Below are 18,404 nucleotides of genomic sequence, written 5' to 3'. Positions count from 1 at the left end.
TAATGGTATAATTTTTGGATTTGTGGTATCTAGTCACGGCCCATTTCACCGGCCGCAAAACATTGGAAAACAAAACGCCTGATAGCACACCCGACCTGCCCCCTTTTGTCAAGTGTTCTAAATGCTGCAGTGAAGCTCAATCATAAGGTATCGTGTCAAACTTGGGTGAGATTCCAGCCCTCACAGTTCGTCGTGGTTAGGCTCATCATCATCACCATAGTCTGGCATTCCACCTGCACCACCCCCGTAAAGCTTGCTGCTGATGGGGTATGCAACTTGAGACAACTTTTCGTACTGCTCATCGAAATCATCCTTGTCGGCAGTATCGGCATTTTCCGAGAGCCAGTCCTGAGTTTCCTTGACAGCTTCGATCAAAGTCTCTTTATCCTCTTCATCAATCTTGCCACCGAGGCCTTCCTCATCGTTGGCTTGATTCTTGAGAGACACGGCGTAGTTTTCGAGCTTGTTTCTAGCCTCAATCTTGTCACGCACCATCTTGTCTTCTTCAGCAAATTGCTCAGCTTCCTGAACCATTCGTTCGATTTCCTCGGGTGAAAGTCTACCCTTGTCGTTTGTGATAGTGATGGACTCCGATTTACCAGTGCCCTTGTCACCAGCTGAAACCTTTAGAATACCGTTCGCGTCCAGTTCGAAGGAGACTTCAATTTGAGGTACACCTCGAGGTGAGGGAGGAATTCCGGTGAGTTCAAATTTTCCAAGCAAGTTGTTATCCTTGGTCAGTGATCGTTCGCCTTCAAAGACTTGGATCAAGACCACGGGTTGATTATCGGCTGCTGTTGAGAAGATTTGAGACTTCTTTGTTGGGACGATTGTGTTGCGGGGAATCAGCTTAGTCATGACACCACCAGTGGTCTCAATGCCCAGGGTCAATGGATTGACGTCCATGAGGACAATATCCGCAGTGTTAGCTTGACCTGTAAGAATGCCTCCCTGTACAGCCGCACCGTACGCAACGGCCTCATCAGGATTGATACCCTTACTAGCCTGCTTGCCACCAAAGTATTCTTCGATGAGAGATACAACCTTTGGAATTCGAGTGGAACCACCGATCAGGACGATGTCATCAATCTCGCTCTTCTTGACTTTGGCGTCCTTTAGCACTTGCTCGACAGGCTTCAAAGTCTTCTTGAATAGATCCATGTTGAGCTCTTCGAATTTGGCTCGAGTCAAAGTCTCAGAGAAGTCGTTCCCCTGGTGGAAGGCCTCGATTTCGATTCGAGTTGACATTTGAGAGGACAGAGTTCGCTTGGCTCTCTCAACCTCTCTCTTCAGTTTGCCCATAGTCTTGAGATCTTTTCGGATATCCACATCGTTCTTCTTGTTGTATAGTTTAACGAAGTAATCAATGACTCGCTGATCGAAATCTTCACCACCGAGATGGGTATCACCAGCAGTTGCTAGAACTTCGAAGACACCATCGTCAATGGACAGGAGAGAGACATCGAAAGTGCCACCACCAAGATCGTATACAATGATTTGGCTTTCTTTCTTGCCCTTTTGGTCCAAACCATATGCGATGGCTGCGGCGGTAGGCTCATTAACGACACGGAGAACGTTCAAACCGGCAATAATGCCTGCGTCCTTCGTGGCTTGTCTCTGAGCGTCGTTGAAGTATGCAGGGACTGTGACAACTGCGTGGGTAACTTTCTTGCCCAAATAGGCTTCTGCTACTTCCTTCATTTTGCCCAAAACCATTGCCGAAATTTCCTCGGGACTGAAGGTTCGGGGCTTGCCATTGACTTCAACGTTGACCACAGGCTTGTCTTCCTTATTGACGACTTTGAAAGGGAAATGCTTTGCGTCTCGTTGGACATCCTTGTCTGCGAATTTGCGACCGATTAAGCGCCTTAGAGAACTGATTAGCATCAAGCGCAGGTGGAGGAGGCAGAAATAGAGCTTACTTAATGTCAAAAATCGTCCGCGTGGGGTTGGCCGCATATTGATTTTTGGCCGCGTCTCCCACTAATCGCTCCTCGTCGGTAAAGGCGACATATGAGGGGGTAATTCGATTTCCTTGGTCGTTGACTATGATTTCGACTTTTCCATTCTGCATCACACCGACGCAGGAGTAGGTAGTTCCCAGATCAATACCAATGACAGTGCCATAGTTATGGGTATCGGAACCATTCAAAGGGGCCTGGTCTTCCGCATGGACAGTGCCGATCAAGGCAAGAGGACAGATAAAGATCAAGAGGAGGTAAAAGATGGTGGTCCACTGAAAAGCAGAGGATTTGGAGTGGCCTCGACGAGCCATGATGAAGGTGTCCCAGCAAGGAGCACAAAGAAGAAAGTCTTTGCACCGACTAGGGAAGAGGGGGAGAGAGGAAAAGAAAAGAAGGAGAGTATTGTTGGTAGAGTTGGATTAAGGAGCGGACAAGAATGAATGTGATGGCGGGCAGGAATATTTATGGGGAGGAACGAAAGGGAGGGCACAAGTTATCGATACGCTGTCCTTTTCGACTCCATACTCGCCACTGCCTCAGAATCAATCCATTCACTCAGGGGTCTATTTACAGGGCGGCGGGCTCGGGAATCATAAAGGGAGAAAATTACAGGTGGCCTCTTCTTAGTTAGTCAGCGCTTGACAGGCCTAGCGCCACTAGCGCCATTTAGTGCAGACTAAGCGGGTTTTAACAAGGCCTGCTGGATTTAGTGAGGAAAGCTTAAAAGCCTTAAAGGGGCGCCGGGCTTCCGCTAAACTTGACTTTTCTTGCCAGGAGACAGCCTGGCCTCCAACGCGCTATGCCCTCCCGTTTTATTTTCATCCCCCTAGAACTTTCCAGAGCCTCATGTCCCTTGTTCAACAACGATATTGTTGTGTGCAAAGGCATTGAGACCTTGATTTAGACACAGTGTCCTTGCCATGCTCCACTAATGCGACGGTCGAATAAAGCTGCACGCCCATTCGGTGCAGGATGAATCATTATCATACCACCGAGAAGCTACTCAGAATAATCCTGCCCAGCCATCTTTGGAAACGGCCTGCGGCAACCCGAAACTTCCCTAGAGGCTCACTGTGTTGTGATGAGAGTAGAAGTTGTTCTACTGATATCAAACATTATGGCATGTTCCAGTTGTCCGACCCCGGCTCCCAGACCTGGCTCAGAAATTTACATCAAGCCGTCCATCGTCATTTGGGCAAGATCCATTTAAAGCACCAGCCTGAAAGTTGGCCCATTGTCCACCAAATAAAACTACAAAGAGGACAAGCTTCTATCACTGGTGAGGTGAGCGATACGAATAGAACATCAGTAACAAAGCCTACCTGCAATAAGAGAAGATTAAACCTCCCACTCTCCTCTTTCTAAAGCACACCCACAATCCACACCAACAATTCTTTATAAAATAACCACAACATCTTCAGTACTTTTCCCAATCTCCATTCGCAAGTTCTCTATGAAAACTTATACTTCTGACTCGTCACTGTCAACAACTGGGCAGCCCCAGACTCCGGAAAATGATATGCCAACCACCCGAAGTGTTTCCAAGTGCCGAAACGTCCATTTCGAGGACATTTAGTTTCTAGGATGATTATGGTCTTCTATGAGCACCTCGCCTAGAACCGCGATAATATGTGCATTTCTTTGTTTTGATCCAAATTGGTTCATTCTAACGCGCGTTGTTTCCAAAAGGTCTTAAGTCCTGAGCAGCAGCAATTCTTCAGAATATGGGCCCAACGCTTCTGGCATGATCAGAATGTTGGCGAACAAGGAAAATATATGCGCGTACTATCCAAGACAAACGTTGCCTGGGAATATTTAACCACTCCTGAGCAGAGACAAATTTTTGATCTCTCGGACCAACATTTCACTGTTGGTCTGGATGATGTTCGAAGAGAGATGGTTGACTCTGGTGTCTGTGGCATTTAGCCACTTTGAAATTTCTCACCTCTTCGGAAATCTGGTCGCTTTCTGGACCTTTCCGAACATGCATGCACATGGGATTAGACCTCTCGATTATGGGCTTCTAATCCTGGGCTCCGCGATGTTAGGGAATTCTGCGTTCCTCCTACAAGTTACCCAGCAAGAATCTGTATGGTGGCTTCTCACACCTACCCCATGCACTAGGGGACTGGGTTTGTCGGACGTTGCTATGGGCCTGGGCGTTGTCACTTTGCTGGCAGCGCCCACGGCCTCGATTCTCAGCCCTGGCGCATTCCGAACACCAGTATATATGGCCATGATACTGTATGTTGCCTGCTCTTCCATGCCGCTCGAGGATCCAACGTCAACGCTCGGACACGCAACTCATCTAGGAGGAGCCGTCTTCGGAGCCTTTTTCTGTCTGCTAAGGGGACGCAACGCGGCTCTCCCGTTAGAAGGGCTACTGGAAAAATAGGGCCGCATGTAAAAAATGCCTGAAGAAAGGACTGCTAGATTTAGTCGACTATCCAAAACAGTTGAGCAATATATTCCATGACGCAAAATAGATCTGCCAAGTTCAGGAGAATCGAGGCAGCCGAGAGAGTATGGCTGAGGCGACAAACAGTATTTCGAACAACTTTCCGTTTCACAGAACTGTTTGCCCGTCGAGCGAGAGCACACCTTCCTGAATCAATCGTCTCCGGTACATCTTGCTAATGTCCTGGGAAACTCTCCGAACAGCTCCACTACCCAGGATATCTAGCTTAAGTTCTGTCAAGTAAAAAAGTTGTGAGTGGAAGTACCGATTCGCAACTGAGGCTTGGTCTACACCAGGTGAAGGCCATGCTTCAGTCAGGGTTTTAATTCATCAAGAATCTACGTTGTTCTTCAAGAAGGGAGCCCCTTACCAGGATTTTACTGGGCCGCAAAGCAGTGACCACTGATGGAGTCAAGCCGCCGACTCTTGAAGCAAATCCACCCCCACACCTATACTTTGATATTACGAATACGAAGATTCCAATTTCAATAAAGCATGGAGCGAGAGTGTACCGGGAAAAAGTGTACGAAAAGGCCCAGGGAATCAAGATTGAAGGATGAATATGGTTGTTTTTCCCATGCAATTCCGAATCACCAACCATCAGCCTCGTCAACTCTCGAGTTCTCTACGGACTTTGTGTTTGGACATTTGTACCAGACGTCATCAAAAACGGCGATTCCCATATTATTAGAGTCCACGAGAACATCATCTGGTGTACTTTTCTGGCAGCCTCCCAGTCTGATTGTCCTGTAGTCGTTTGCTAACCTTGATCTGAACGGCTTGAGCCCCGGCTTCGTTGTGATCCGAGACCCTCTGAAACTTCGGGTAAATTTCAAGACGCCACAACATCCGACCGCCGAGTTTGGTCGGCACGGCGACATCAGCCCATCTCTTTTCAGCCCTCTTAATTTCCGATATTTCGGTCCATCTTTTGTGTGTCCCCTGAGTTGCTGCCCGACAATACGGACTACTTTTTCTTTGAGTACCCGGCCTCAACCTCAGATCTGTACTCTGAAAATTTGATTTTCTACAACCGCAAAAGATCCATCCCGACATGGACAACGAACAGGACGTGCCGGCAACCAAGCCCAGGGTTTTTCAAGCCTGTGGTCCATGTGGAATGCGGAAGACAAAGGTATACACGCATCCCGAATGCTTCATTTTGGCACGGGTAGCCGCCGGTGATGCATCTCAACCGTTGACGGCATGGGCTGACTATACGCCTTAGTGCGATGGAAACACTCCTTTCTGCAAGGTGTGTGTAACACGAGGTCGCGAATGCTTCTATTCTGGTCCACGACGCGATAAGAGGTGAGCTCCTTGAATCTTCCAGGTGATCCTACGATGTGAACCTCGTCTGACCTCGTGAAGGAAAAGGACCGAAGATCCGGATGCCACCACCGAAACACCAACGAATCACCATACAACAGTATCGATACCTTCAAGTACAGAACAATCTCGCAGTCCTACGACTCTCCAAACCCGTTCTGCTACCTTGTTTAGGTTTAGGACCTCGCAGGGAGAAGAGAATACAAGAAGCTCACCATCGACCGTAACCATCAACCGAACCGTACCCTCTTACGAGCCATCTCCTCAGCAACGTCCCCCGGAGCTTGATGTGAGCTTGGAAGTTGCTGCATATTTATTCGCTGTCTACTTCAATGTTATCCACCCGGTCTGGCCTATCCTGTACAAACCGCTATTTGATAGCACAGACTTTAATGGCATTGTGCAATCGATGTCGAAGTCTTTGTTGTATGCAATCTGTGCGCTTGCAGCATGCGTCACGGAAGATAATTCGAAGGCGCCAAGTTCCAGACCGGGTTTAATACCAAAACCTTGGGCCTTTTACAAAGCGGCGATGCTTGCACAACAGATAGAAGGAACCCCGGACAAGAATGACTTGGACCGTCTCCGCCCATTCCAATTATTACGATCTTCGGTAGCCAGTTGCCAAACATTCACAATTCTGGCTCTTCAGCTACGTGCCTTGGGCGAGTCTGCGCATGCGTACACAATCTTCAGCAGAGCAGCTGCCATGGCTTTCAACTTAAATCTCCACAAACAGTCACCTCTTGAAACAGATTCGACTGAAGTTCAGGTCAGATCCAGACTTTGGTCGAACATGTACATTCTTGACAAGATGCTTGCCTGTGAGCTTGGAAGACCTGTTCTACTCCCACTAGACTATTCACTTCCTGATCCATTCTCACCAATGGAGTCTGATGAATATCAATTGTTGAAGATGAAAATTGGCTCTGACGAATTAGTCTCTGTCAAGGCTTACACGGTGAGTGGGCTCTCGATGACAATGCAACTCTCAGAGATACTCGAGCCAGTCTTGCGCAAGGTTTACTCCTTCAGGGGTCGGAAATTCACCAAGGAAAACTTGGAGTACGCAGGTTCCCTGCGTACCCAAGTTTGGGAAAATCTCAAGCGTTATGATGAAAAGTTCAAAGAATGGATGAATTCGCTCAATCAACAAAGCACAAGCCAACCCGTTCCAACGCCCGCGTCGGTCACGTGCTTGGTAGTAAGTCCCGTAATTATCCCACGTTCACTCCGTTGCTAATACAGGTACAGTGGTTCTGGACTGTCACGATCATGTTGCATCGTCCATTTTACCACCACTGGTCGGCCCATACGGATCTTGAGGACGATCCTGAAAGTAAAGAAAACCATCCTCGTGAAGTTTGCCGCAATGCAGCTTCACAAATTTGTGAGATTGTTGAAGATCTTGTGCCAGATCTTTCAAGATATCCTTGCAATTTATTGTTTCCCATATTTATTGCGGGAAGCACATTGTCGCATTATATTACGTTTCTGAAAGAGGAAAACCGGGTCCAAGAAGCCACCCCGAACGAGGAGTTACGGGACAAGTGTGTTATCTGGCTATCTATCATTGGTCGTAATATAGAGGCGGCTGGAGATTTCGACGCGAGAATGATTTCAGGTAAGGTTTGCGCATGGATATCACTGCTCTCTTGTGGAATGTGGTGCTAAGTACACCTGACCAGATCCGAATTACTCTTCGACTTCAGAGCGGGCCACTAAGCCACATGAGCCATCAGCTCAAGCTTCGATCCTACACTCCACCGCTGCAACCGCGAAGACTGGGGATACGGAGCCCTCTGCGCGTTCCTCAGGACCGAGGCATCCTGCTCCGTCACTTCAGCAATCGACGGCTCCCGCGAGTACTTATAATTGGGACTTCCTGAACTCGCTGGGAGATTCAACCGATGCATTGTATGCATGGGATGAAGAGTTCAAGAAGGGCCTGAGAGAGGGGACGATTTCGATCACGGCAGGATGGTAAGAATTAATCCCCAAGTAGCGATTGTCTCCACATAATCAACTAACATTCGTGTCAACAACAGAAACAAGATATCGCCGGACAACCAGACTTCAAGGAGGAAACAGGCGTTCAGACACCGGATGGAGAAACCTTTCATTTACTTCAACCGTTAAGTTTTCGGGCTAAATATCAACCATAATATTCTTTTACGCAGTACAATAGCGGATCCATAGCAATTTCTCGTCTCGAAATCCTATGCCTTAATTCCTCCCTTCACTCTCTTGATCATCGCGTTTGAACATCAGATCAGTTCGCAAGGTATACTTCACACCAGCCTCGACCTGCTGGCCTGAATGCCAGAGGCCTCTATGCTGGAAAAGCAAGACACGGCCAGTCTTTGGGAAGACGTTGTATTCTCTCTCCATATCTTGTCCGTGGAAACTTGTTGCGCCGCCGACAAGATCATTGTCCGCATCTCTTTGATTCAGGTACAGATGCAGCGTGTAGAAGGAGCATTCACTGTTGTCTGGAGTAATGTACATCCCATCACAGTGGACTGTGGGGACCACCAATGCATTAGCTCCGACATGATGAAGATTTAACCGCTCAGTCAAGATCAAAATCCAAACGGGGTGAGCCCTCTTACCATTAAAGTACTCGCCACCGGCATATTTCAAAAACCGCATCCTTTCATTCAATCTGGTCATGACATAGCTCTCCCCCCTCTGGACCGGACGAAGCCCCATGACGGATTTGTTGTCCTTCAATTTCTCTACCTCGGGCACATGAGGTCTGCAACGCTGCCAGATGCGATCGACGAGGACAGGATCATCCCAGATGATGCGGTCACAGTTTCGGATATCAGTGTAGATCTTCTGCTTGCCGCCGCCGATGTTGACCATGGCGCGCTCCCATTTCCCGTTGCCCGGTTCGCCCCCCGAAGACTGCTCGGCGAAATTGACGAGTTGTGTGCATTCGTCTGGACTGAGGACGTTGTCGAGCACCACTGCATATGACCCGGCGAACTCGGGGCATTGCGTTTGAGCAAAGTCCACCCGTGTTACGTTCACTTCGGGTCCAGGACCCGCGAGGAAGTCTGCTGGAACCGTAAACGTCGCCATCATGGCTTATTTAATTTCTCCCTGAATTTCAAAAGTAGGGCTTCGGTTTATTGAAGGAGTATGAAATAGTCTTTCAGGATACCTTGGCCTGATTGGAATCAGCAAGCTCGTTCTGAGGTGCAGAGCAACCGCGAGCCTGAGCAACTGCAGGATGAGAGTTTATAGGGAATGGAGTATAATCCAGGTCAGTGGTTGCGAATTCTTAGGAGACTTGAGACAGTTTACTCGGAAGTGGTAGGACTCCGTCTGGAGTGCAAGGGAGTTGTTTAGGCTTCCACGCGCTCAGCCTTGCAGCGTGCCTCGTGTCGCTAAGCAAGCCGCCCCCACTGACTTAGAAGGCCACAGCCAGGCACCCGTCCCACCCTTTTCCATGACACCTTCGGTTTTTCAACACGTGTTCTGTGTGATACTGAATACCTAGTCTGTTCAGTCATCATTAAAATGTTGCACAAAGATGGCAGTGTCCTGATGTCAACTTCGCACCCCCTTCGCCTGACTTCCTCGGTGTTTGAGGACACCTTGTTGCACCACCGAGGCAGCAGTCCCGAATTGACAACTTACCGATGCCTAGGCAGGATGCATAGCATGATGTATCTCTAAAAGATTAGTATTATGGTGCCGACGCCTGCGACCCTGGGGATCACTACCAAATGATAGAAGTTGGGAGGTTCTGCGACGAGAGTCACCATACCCCTGACTAGTTATGTCGGATATTCCCGTGCGGAGATGAGCCCGTTCGTTATATGCCACATGAGCTAGAGTTCGAATGGCAGCGGACACAGTACGGTCAAGCCATGATAGAAGAAACGACACTCCTCGGGTTCAATCCTTTCTCCTCTCGAAAGAAGCGAAAATTCATAACGGGAAGAACCAACAATGGCAGTACATGGACCCAACGGCCATGCAGCATTTGAGATCCCATCGGTAGACATCTCGCCATATCTTGCCGACCAAGGTTCTACGGCAGCAGAGGATGTGGTCAACAGGATCCACGCCGCTTGCACCACCAGTGGTTTCTTCCAGGTCACAGGTCATGGCATATCGGAATCGCTGAGAGAGGGTGTAATAAATGCAGCGAAGGTCATCTTTGAGCTGCCGTACGAGGAGAAAATCCAGCTCAGTGGTGTCCCTGGTCGAGGCTATGAAGCCATTGGCGACCAGGTGCTGGAGCCGGGGAAGAAGGCGGACTTGAAAGAGGTATGTGGCTATACCCTGATTTGATGGGTGGAACACCTTGGGGTTTCCACGTTGTCGATTGTTCTTATTGCTTCTCCTCATTGCAGACACATTCATCCTGAAGCCAGCATCTAGGGGTACTACATCGGAAGAGAGATACCAGACAGTAAACCACCCTATCGACCATTCCACCACCCAAATATCTGGCCAGACAAGGCTGGAATCGGTCCAGACCGATTCAAGGATCCCGTGACAAGATACCACCAGGCCGTCTCCGATCTCTCAGCCCATCTGATGCAGATCCTCGGGCGAGGACTACGAGACATGGACACCGGTGTATTTAAAGAATTCAGCCGTGATCCCATCGCGGTGGTGCGCCTACTACACTACCCGCCTCACCCGCCAACTGACGACCCAGACCTCGTGGGCGCCGGCGCGCACACGGATTTCGGAGCCATCACACTGCTCCTCCAGGACGGACACTCGGGCCTACAGGTGTTGGATCAGCACACGGACGAGTGGGTTGATGTGCCGCCCAATAGGGACGCGTATGTCGTCAACGTCGGTGACATGCTGCATATCTGGACCGCAGGCGCATACAAGAGCAGCGTGCATCGGGTTATCAACAGTAGTGGCACGGATAGGTACTCGGTGCCTTTCTTCCTCGATGGGAATGCCGACTGTGTTATCAAGCCCTTGGATGGCTCGGAGGGGAAGCAGGTCACTGTTGAAGAGCATATGTTGTCTAGGTATTCTGCTAGTTATAAGATGTGATCCTCATTGGTTTGGGATGGGAGAGGTGAGACTGTGGACAAGACCCGGATTGATCGGTTGTTTGGCTTACGTGGCACGCTCAGGCCTGCGACAGTTAGATGACATGTTGTACGGAGAGCTATTGCCGTTGATATCGATTCCTTCAGCCAATCTAGATTTATATTCCTAGTTAGTGCCTATCCTTCCAACACCGTTTCCCCCCAAGCCGAACATCATCTAACGACCAGAAAGCCCTGGTACAGATCTATGTCAATGCAGGTACCGACGGAGAAAACGCCATCGCCGAGACGCACTCATCTTGGCCAAGATACTTGTGCACGTCCGAAATCTAAAATTGGTGATGACACCAATCCATCCCCCCTCTCTTCTTGTCATTATGTCAAAGACTTGGTACGGCGAAGGTGCAGCCTCGGCATGCGTCATGCCAAACCAAAAAGGGTTCGGCTCTCGACTTCTTCCAAGAACGCTCCTCTGTTCATCCGCATATTTTCTTGTCCATTAGAAGGTCTCTAGACACCCTTACTCCATATTATGTCTTGGTGTCCCTGCAGGACGTGTGGCAGGAGCAGACCACCAGGTTTGACTTGAGTGGCAAGACCTATTTTCTTGCTATATTTATTCCTGACTACTTCAACATAGCTGCACAGTCCGATTTTGGCTCACTTGACTCTTGCGTGAAGTCTGGCATCTCTTTTTTTGGCCCTTGGTTTCGTCTGGTACCTTTGGTCAATCAGCTTGCTCACTCACGTTGGGAAGTGAGAGCATTAAATATGCGGTCTGTAGCGCTTCTGCTCCTCGGATTCTCGAGCGCTGCATCAACGGTCAGGGCACAACTACAAGGATTCAACTATGGAGCAACGTTCGAAGACGGGTCCTGCCGTCTAGCATCAGACTTCGTTGGAACTTTCAATAGCGCTCACAATCTAGCTGGCACAGATGGCAGCTTTACATCTGCACGGCTCTACACGACCATCCAGTGTGGCACGACGAATGAGCCAATATCGGCAATTCAAGCTGCGATCGACACCGACACCTCGTTGCTTTTGGGCCTCTGGGCTAGCGCAGGTGACACCATTTTCGACAATGAGATCGCTGCACTGTCAAGTGCGGTGGCGCAGTATGGCTCAGCATTTACCGATCGGATTATCGGTATCAGTGTTGGGTCAGAGGATCTCTATCGCTCTAGCCCACAGGGCATCGCAAACGAAGCAGGTGTTGGGGTGGACTCTGCAACCATCGTCAGGTATATCAATCGTGTCAAGGATCTTGCCAGCCAAACACCACTTTTGCAGGGAAAGTCAATAGGCCATGTGGATACGTGGACCGCTTGGGTATTACCTGAGAACGCACCTGTTGCAAATGCAGTGGACTGGCTGGGCTACAATTCCTTCCCGTATTTTGAGGATACTCTTCCAAACTCGATCGAGGACGCCGAGAGCGTGTTCTTCAATGCTCTCGGAGCCACTGAGGGAGTTAGTGGTGGAAAGCCAGTCTGGGTCACCGAGACTGGGTGGCCTCACTGTGAGTATACACACATGAGCCGACGCTCCCCGTTACACGCTGACCAAGTATTTAAACAGCTGGACCAACCTCGAATCTCGCTGTTGCATCTGTCGAGAACGCTCAGACCTACTGGTCTTCGGTCGGATGTGGTTTATTCGGACAGAGAAATATATGGTGGTACACGCTCTCTGGTAAGTGATTGGAAAGGTCCATTCCATTGCGAAATCGAAACCCCCTCTGACCTCGGACCTCTAGATGCGAATACTGCACAGACTGAGATCTCATTTGGAGTTGCGGGAGCGGGAAACCCACCTTCAACAACTCCAATCTATGATCTCTCATGCTAGTGGCTAAGAAATCTTGACATAGAAGCAGGACCGGTCTGAATTCCGTCTTGTCCTTCTACACCAGCGCCTAACTGTAAATAATTAATGGATTGTTATATGGAGAGAAGAAGCTATTGCGGCTAGTTAGAATGGCCGATTCAGGGCCTTTTCATAGAATTTGTCTCTCGTTTCACCTTGTCATTCCCGTTCATGTTTCTCCCGGCCATCACACAAGGCCGAATTGATGGAACCGATATTTTTTTGATGATACAACAACGACGTCATCGAACAGCCCGCTTCTGCTCCGCATTTCGGGATTTTCATCTCCTGCCGGCCAACCGCAGGTCCCGAAACGCTCCATCTCTAATATGTTGGCTGTACTAAGACAGGTATATCATAGTGATATTGTAAGGCTACACTGAACCCACTTCACGTGTGGCCTGGACCTGGTGGCTTATGCAGCATCTCCTGATATCAGCAATAGCACTCCGATCCCATCCAGCAAGTTCAACTCCTCCGCCAGTCTACCAATATACTCTATCGGATCCTCGACTACCCCGCGCCACTCTTTTAAGACAACCACCCTCGTCTTGCAAAAAGATGAGCACCATCGACACCTCCCTGCACGCGCACACATCCGGACGCGCCGCGAGCTACGCGGCCGCGCACCAGGCGCCTAGCGGCCTGGTCCTGTACGGCGGATGGTTCTGCCCGTTCGTGCAGCGGGCGTGGATCGTGCTGCACGAGAAGAAGATCGCGCACCAGTACGTCGAGATCAACCCTTACAAGAAAGAGGCCGGCTTCTTGGCGCTGAATCCGAGAGGCTTGGTGCCGACGCTTGCTGTCCCTGTCAGCAGTAGTGATGATGACGGGACAGAGAAGGGCGAGGAGAACGAGAACGAGAACGAGAACGAGAACGAGAACGAGAAGAAGAAGCCGCTCTACGAAAGCAGCGTCATCTGCGAGTATCTCGACGAAGTGTACACCGACCCCAGCCGGTACGGCCCCTCGTTGTACCCGACGGATGCGTACGAGCGGGCCCGCGCGCGCATCTGGCTCGACCACATCAGCGGCAAGATCGTGCCGGCGTTCTACCGTTTCATGCAGCACTCCGAGGCCAAGTCGTATACGCTGGCGGAGGCGCGCGACGAGTTTCTCGGCCATTTAAAGACGTTCATCCACGAGGCGGACGCCGAGGGCCCTTTTTTTCTCGGGAAGGGGTTCAGCATCGTCGATGTTATGCTTGCACCGTGGCTGTGTCGGTCGTTCTTGTTCGACGTGTATAAGCAGGGTGGGCTGGGGGTGCTGACTGAGGGGGAGGGTGGGGAGGACGAGGCAGTTTGGAAACGTTGGAGGAGTTGGGCGGATGCGGTGATGAGCAGGCAGAGCGTCTTGGATACGTTGAGTGAAAGGGAGCAGTATGTCAATGCGTACCGCAGGTATGCGGAGGATACTACGCAGAGTGAGGTGGCGAGGGCGACGAGGGAGGGAAGACGGCTGCCCTGATGTGGTGAAACGGTCGATAGGAATAGGAAATGAACTGAAACATGAACTGCATGGTTCTGAACCATAACGAGATACAATTGAGAATAAGAAAGCGTCATGCACGGTCTTGAGTCGCGGGAGTGCGCTGACCATAAACAACTGTCACTGTTTGAAGAATAGATTCAATTCGATCTATCCTATTCAGTCAGCCAGTCAGCCTGCAAAAGTCCTCAGATGACAGTCAATGTATTTGGGAAAGTCTCGCTTGAATACCGCAATGGAAGAACGACTCAGGTTGTTCAAGCGCGCACGCCTCTTGTCTTTTGGTTTTACCTCTTCGCCTCTCCCCGCAGATCACTCCCCAGTCCGTAGCCCCTGACCCGCTCCCATTCGATCTTTTGCCTGGTCACGGGTAGCTGCCGTCGTAGGGCTTTGAAACTCGACTCGTTCATGCCAACAAATGTTCGATTGACCTCCTCCTGGTATTGCTTCTCGATTCCTGCGATCTTGCGCACTATACTTGCGCCATCGCCGCCACCATCAACCGCTGCATCCTGTATTTGCTTCGTTGTGGACAGGGCCACGTTTCCGTCTTCATAGTAATGGATGTCGACCTTCAAGGCACCAGAGATGGTGCCGCTGGCTGGGTCGAACAGGAAAGTGCTCCGCCACCGACCGGAGAGAAAGTTCTTGGGGGAAGAGCGTGTGGTGGACAATAGGATAGCGACCTTGTCGTCTTCCGGCGTGGCGGCGACCGTGTAGCCTGAGGATGAAGAGGCAGAGGCGCTCTGATGTGTTGATGGATAGTGTTCGGCGAAGTGGGTAGAGATGGATTTTAAAATGGATTGGACCAGGGATGAGTGGGAGGTTTCATGGATGTAGGACTGTGAGCCTGAGGCTTGGGAGGTGATATGGTCAAAGTCAAAGGATGTCGAGGACTGTGTGTCGTAGTATTTGTTGGTGGACGAGGGCACGCGGTTGTAGGCAGTTATCAGGAGCTGATTCATAGTGTCAGTAGCTGGTTGACATAGGCGAAGGGTATAGCATAGCATACGTAATCACTTGCTCCCGGTACCTTGACTGGGATGAGCTGGTCTTCGTTGTATTTCTGAAATGCAGGCTTCAGCTTTGCAATGAGCGCTGGGTCGTTGTCTGAAGTGAGAGTCTTGATGTCCTTGACCACGTCCTGCAACTCGCCAGGAGGAGCACCTTCTATGAAAGAAGAGGTGATGTCGACAGTAGATCCCATTGTATATTAAAGGTAGAGAGGGAATGGGAATGGGATATGGTGCGAAGGATTGGCTTTGAGGGCTGGTAGGAGTGAGATGGTCATGCAGCTGCAACTGGGCGGAGATGGAAATTGGGATGCAGGTTTCCGCCCCCCGCTGCCAAAATGGTGGGGTGAACACGTGCACGGAGCCCACTGTTCAGGTACCTAGAATAAAAGTATCAGATACAAGTATTTTAGTAGAGACTGGTAGGCGAAAGTAGGTACCATGTACTAAGTACAAGGTAGCAGCTGAGTACATAGTGTCTTCCCCGGCTGCCCAGGCTCTTCTCGAGGCACCTAGGTATTCACCAGCTTCTTGGATCATTCAGCTCGATCAAGGTCGAAATTTTCATTCTGTGTCTGACAATTGATATCTCATTCATCGGAGATGCCCGGTCCCAGCTAGAGGCCCTTTTTTAATTCATACAGCTTCACCATCAAGAGTGAAATAAGTCATCCGTCCATCCATCAATCCATTGCCCCAAGCGCCTTGCTCATGCTAAGAGAAGCCCGAGAAATAATTTCAATCAATGCTCATGCTCATGATGCCTTCATTGGTTTCTGTCATCCCCTGCAGACCGACCTTCTTCCCGCCATTCATATTGCTTCCACTGTTACTTCGATCCCCTGAAACATTGGCTTTTGGTGGCAATTTGGACCATGATTTGTCGTTTGTCATACTGGGGCTCTGCGGAAGGACGGGGCTGCTTTGCACACTGAGTCCCGGGGAGACTGCTCGTCGCTTGATAAAATATGGGTCGAAATCGTCATCCCGTCGACGCTTAGTAACTCTGCGTGCAACGTCGTTTGCTGTGGGTGGCAACGATGCAAGTGGAGTCGAGGACCTGGAGCGGGATCTGTTGAAGTGTCGAAGGGCCGGATTGTCCAGTGAAGAACCAGGTATATCCATTGGCTCATCACTGATAGCTGACGAGCTCTCACGAGGAAGGAATGCAGGAGGCGGAGTTCGGTATCGCTCATCAAATGCATTCCAGAATCCAAGGCCGGCCCCATTCTTCTCCGCTTGACGACTGAAGCTATCAGCTGGCAAGCTGGGTCTGGCATCGATGCTCATCTCCTCGATTGATTCCTCAACCGCCTCGGCTGTGAACGGATTACTCGAGTGCAAGATAGGCGACGTGGCTTGTGATGGCACAGCATCACTTTCTTGCACTTGTCGAATTACCTCAGCCTCTCGTCGAGCCTCGCTTTCGATGGGAGCCGCTTCCTCGAGTAGTGCAGCCCGAATGCGAGCAAATCCTTTGGTTTTGGGAAGTAAATTGCCTCGTCGTGTCACTGCTCGGCGGATTACTCCTCGAGGACCCTCAGCATCCATGTCTGACAGAGATTGTCCTGCATGGGATTTGTTGTTGCCATTTGAGCTATTGTCTTCGCTGTCAGACAAATGAAGGTCGTTTGTACCCAGACTCAGACTTTCGCGCCGCGATTGTACCTGCTGTTTGGTCAAGCCCGTTCCAAAATAACTGCCTCCGGTCGTTTCTACACTCTTGAGCACTCCGGGTGATAGGGGTCCAGGCGAGGGCTTGGAACTATTCATGCTGACACTGCTCGAGCTATGTTGACTCTTCCCCTTACGCATCCGAGCTCTCCTGAAACTCATCAAATTGGGATGGAAACTCATAAGACTTGCTTGTGCGGGCGATGGTTGATTGTTCATCCAGTCCATACCTGGGCTACTGATCAAACCCGAAATCATCGCACCATTCAGTCTTGATGCTGCCGGGGTGTTGAGCACTGGGTCATCCAGCTCTCGGTCTATAGCCATTTCGTCCGATGAGTCGCCAGAGTCAGAATCAGAATCCGACCCCAGCATATTAACACTGCTGACAGAACTGGACAGGTTCACTCGTTCATTCGACAGCGACCATAGGGAAGCTGAGGCATTGTTACTTGGCGAGTCAAGCACGTTGTTTGTCAGACTGCGTCGGTTGGGGATCTGAATGCCTCTTCCAGTAATTGGGGAGGCGTCGGGAGATGCTTCGGCAAGTGTTGAATGATGTAAGTTTGTACAGGCTCTTGTGTAGTCCATGCCACGAGACCTCCTAGGAAGCATAGAGGCGGGGGAGCCGTAGATCTGTGAAGAGTCCAACTTCGGAGACAGAGGAACACGTGGTATGGCAGAAGACATGTCTTCGGCGCTGTCTTTAGATGGCATGTGCAGAGACAAACCGCGGGCGTGGAACGACGAGCGGAGAGGTGTACTGGGGCTTGCAATGACTGAATCGTCTTTTGAAACTCGTCGTAATGGTTCACGGAAGGCAGGAGAGGGAGACAGCATGGGCTTGGGAGCGTCGGAAAGTGATCTGGGTTTGGGAGAACCACTGTCGGACGTTCTGAGGGACCGAGGAGTCCGCTCGCCCTCATGTTGTTCGATCTGCTGGGTTAAGTTGGATCTGGATCTGCTTGAGGTGGGAGTCCTGTCTGGCTGCAAAGCCATGATGGAGGCCGACATTCTGAGACAGTAGGAGGGGTGTGATTTGAGGAGGGGCGTGCGTGCTATCGCGACAAAAAAGCACTCCTAGGTGGTGACATGTCGCAACAGCTGTGAGACAATTCAACAAGAAAGACCGAGCTCAATAACTCAAGTCCCGGATCAGTGACGGTCAATCTAGAGGGATCTCTTGATACGAGCTGAGTATGCACGATCTTGGTTCTCCGTTGGGCGTTGGGTTGGGCGGCTGTCGAAACGATGAACTGCAGTTCTGTTGTCGGGTTCCTCGTTCCCTTCACGTGCGTGGGTTTTTCCGAGGAGTTTTTCCGGGCATCGACCTCGAGACCGACGCTACAGGCTGAGAAGCCGATTAATCAACGGGTCGCATGAGGGTTATCAATTCAAGGTTGGTAAATGAATGGATATTACTTCAAGCTCGATAAGGAACTTTGCAGCCTGAGAGATAACAATGTCTTGACGTGGATGTGTCGATCTTGTTAAGGTAAACGGTGCAGGGTGTGTGAAGGTGGTCCTCCCGTCATAGGCACATCCCTCTATCTGCCCCGCCTTGCACACGAGG

At 50.3% G+C, this 18,404-nt stretch overlaps 8 protein-coding genes across 8 annotated transcripts; 4 read left to right on the top strand and 4 right to left on the bottom strand.

Annotated features, from left to right (window-relative positions):
- Positions 1-180: 180 nt before the first annotated feature.
- A1O9_09656 (glucose-regulated protein) lies at positions 181-2,275 on the bottom strand (the record flags this gene model as incomplete). The annotated part of the gene is made up of 2 exons (XM_013401625.1): positions 181-1,867; positions 1,923-2,275. 2 exons carry the CDS (start codon positions 2,273-2,275, stop codon positions 181-183), a joined length of 2,040 nt encoding a protein of 679 aa, XP_013257079.1.
- A 3,201-nt stretch (positions 2,276-5,476) lies between these two features.
- On the top strand, positions 5,477-7,738 carry A1O9_09655 (uncharacterized protein; the record flags this gene model as incomplete). The annotated part of the gene is made up of 5 exons (XM_013401624.1): positions 5,477-5,557; positions 5,651-5,733; positions 5,794-6,955; positions 7,006-7,375; positions 7,440-7,738. The coding sequence occupies 5 exons, from the start codon at positions 5,477-5,479 to the stop codon at positions 7,736-7,738; spliced, it is 1,995 nt and encodes a 664-aa protein (XP_013257078.1).
- Positions 7,739-7,977: 239 nt separating this feature from the next.
- Positions 7,978-8,838, bottom strand: A1O9_09654 (uncharacterized protein; the record flags this gene model as incomplete). Its single annotated transcript, XM_013401623.1, has 1 exon — positions 7,978-8,838. One exon carries the CDS (start codon positions 8,836-8,838, stop codon positions 7,978-7,980), a length of 861 nt encoding a protein of 286 aa, XP_013257077.1.
- An 876-nt stretch (positions 8,839-9,714) lies between these two features.
- A1O9_09653 (uncharacterized protein) lies at positions 9,715-10,788 on the top strand (the record flags this gene model as incomplete). The annotated part of the gene is made up of 2 exons (XM_013401622.1): positions 9,715-10,035; positions 10,150-10,788. The coding sequence occupies 2 exons, from the start codon at positions 9,715-9,717 to the stop codon at positions 10,786-10,788; spliced, it is 960 nt and encodes a 319-aa protein (XP_013257076.1).
- Positions 10,789-11,558: 770 nt separating this feature from the next.
- On the top strand, positions 11,559-12,638 carry A1O9_09652 (murein transglycosylase; the record flags this gene model as incomplete). The annotated part of the gene is made up of 3 exons (XM_013401621.1): positions 11,559-12,309; positions 12,369-12,482; positions 12,547-12,638. 3 exons carry the CDS (start codon positions 11,559-11,561, stop codon positions 12,636-12,638), a joined length of 957 nt encoding a protein of 318 aa, XP_013257075.1.
- A 579-nt stretch (positions 12,639-13,217) lies between these two features.
- Positions 13,218-14,123, top strand: A1O9_09651 (uncharacterized protein; the record flags this gene model as incomplete). Its single annotated transcript, XM_013401620.1, has 2 exons — positions 13,218-13,466; positions 13,533-14,123. 2 exons carry the CDS (start codon positions 13,218-13,220, stop codon positions 14,121-14,123), a joined length of 840 nt encoding a protein of 279 aa, XP_013257074.1.
- Positions 14,124-14,431: 308 nt separating this feature from the next.
- Positions 14,432-15,351, bottom strand: A1O9_09650 (capping protein (actin filament) muscle Z-line, alpha; the record flags this gene model as incomplete). Its single annotated transcript, XM_013401619.1, has 2 exons — positions 14,432-15,100; positions 15,157-15,351. The coding sequence occupies 2 exons, from the start codon at positions 15,349-15,351 to the stop codon at positions 14,432-14,434; spliced, it is 864 nt and encodes a 287-aa protein (XP_013257073.1).
- Positions 15,352-15,895: 544 nt separating this feature from the next.
- A1O9_09649 (uncharacterized protein) lies at positions 15,896-17,830 on the bottom strand (the record flags this gene model as incomplete). Its single annotated transcript, XM_013401618.1, has 1 exon — positions 15,896-17,830. One exon carries the CDS (start codon positions 17,828-17,830, stop codon positions 15,896-15,898), a length of 1,935 nt encoding a protein of 644 aa, XP_013257072.1.
- Between the last annotated feature and the right edge of the window lie 574 nt (positions 17,831-18,404).

Source organism: Exophiala aquamarina, assembly GCF_000709125.1.
Source record: "Exophiala aquamarina CBS 119918 chromosome Unknown aczIA-supercont1.10, whole genome shotgun sequence".
Taxonomy (NCBI): Eukaryota; Fungi; Ascomycota; class Eurotiomycetes; order Chaetothyriales; family Herpotrichiellaceae; genus Exophiala; species Exophiala aquamarina.
The sequence above is the reverse complement of the archived record's forward strand: the minus strand, read 5'-3'. Positions and strand labels throughout refer to the sequence as shown.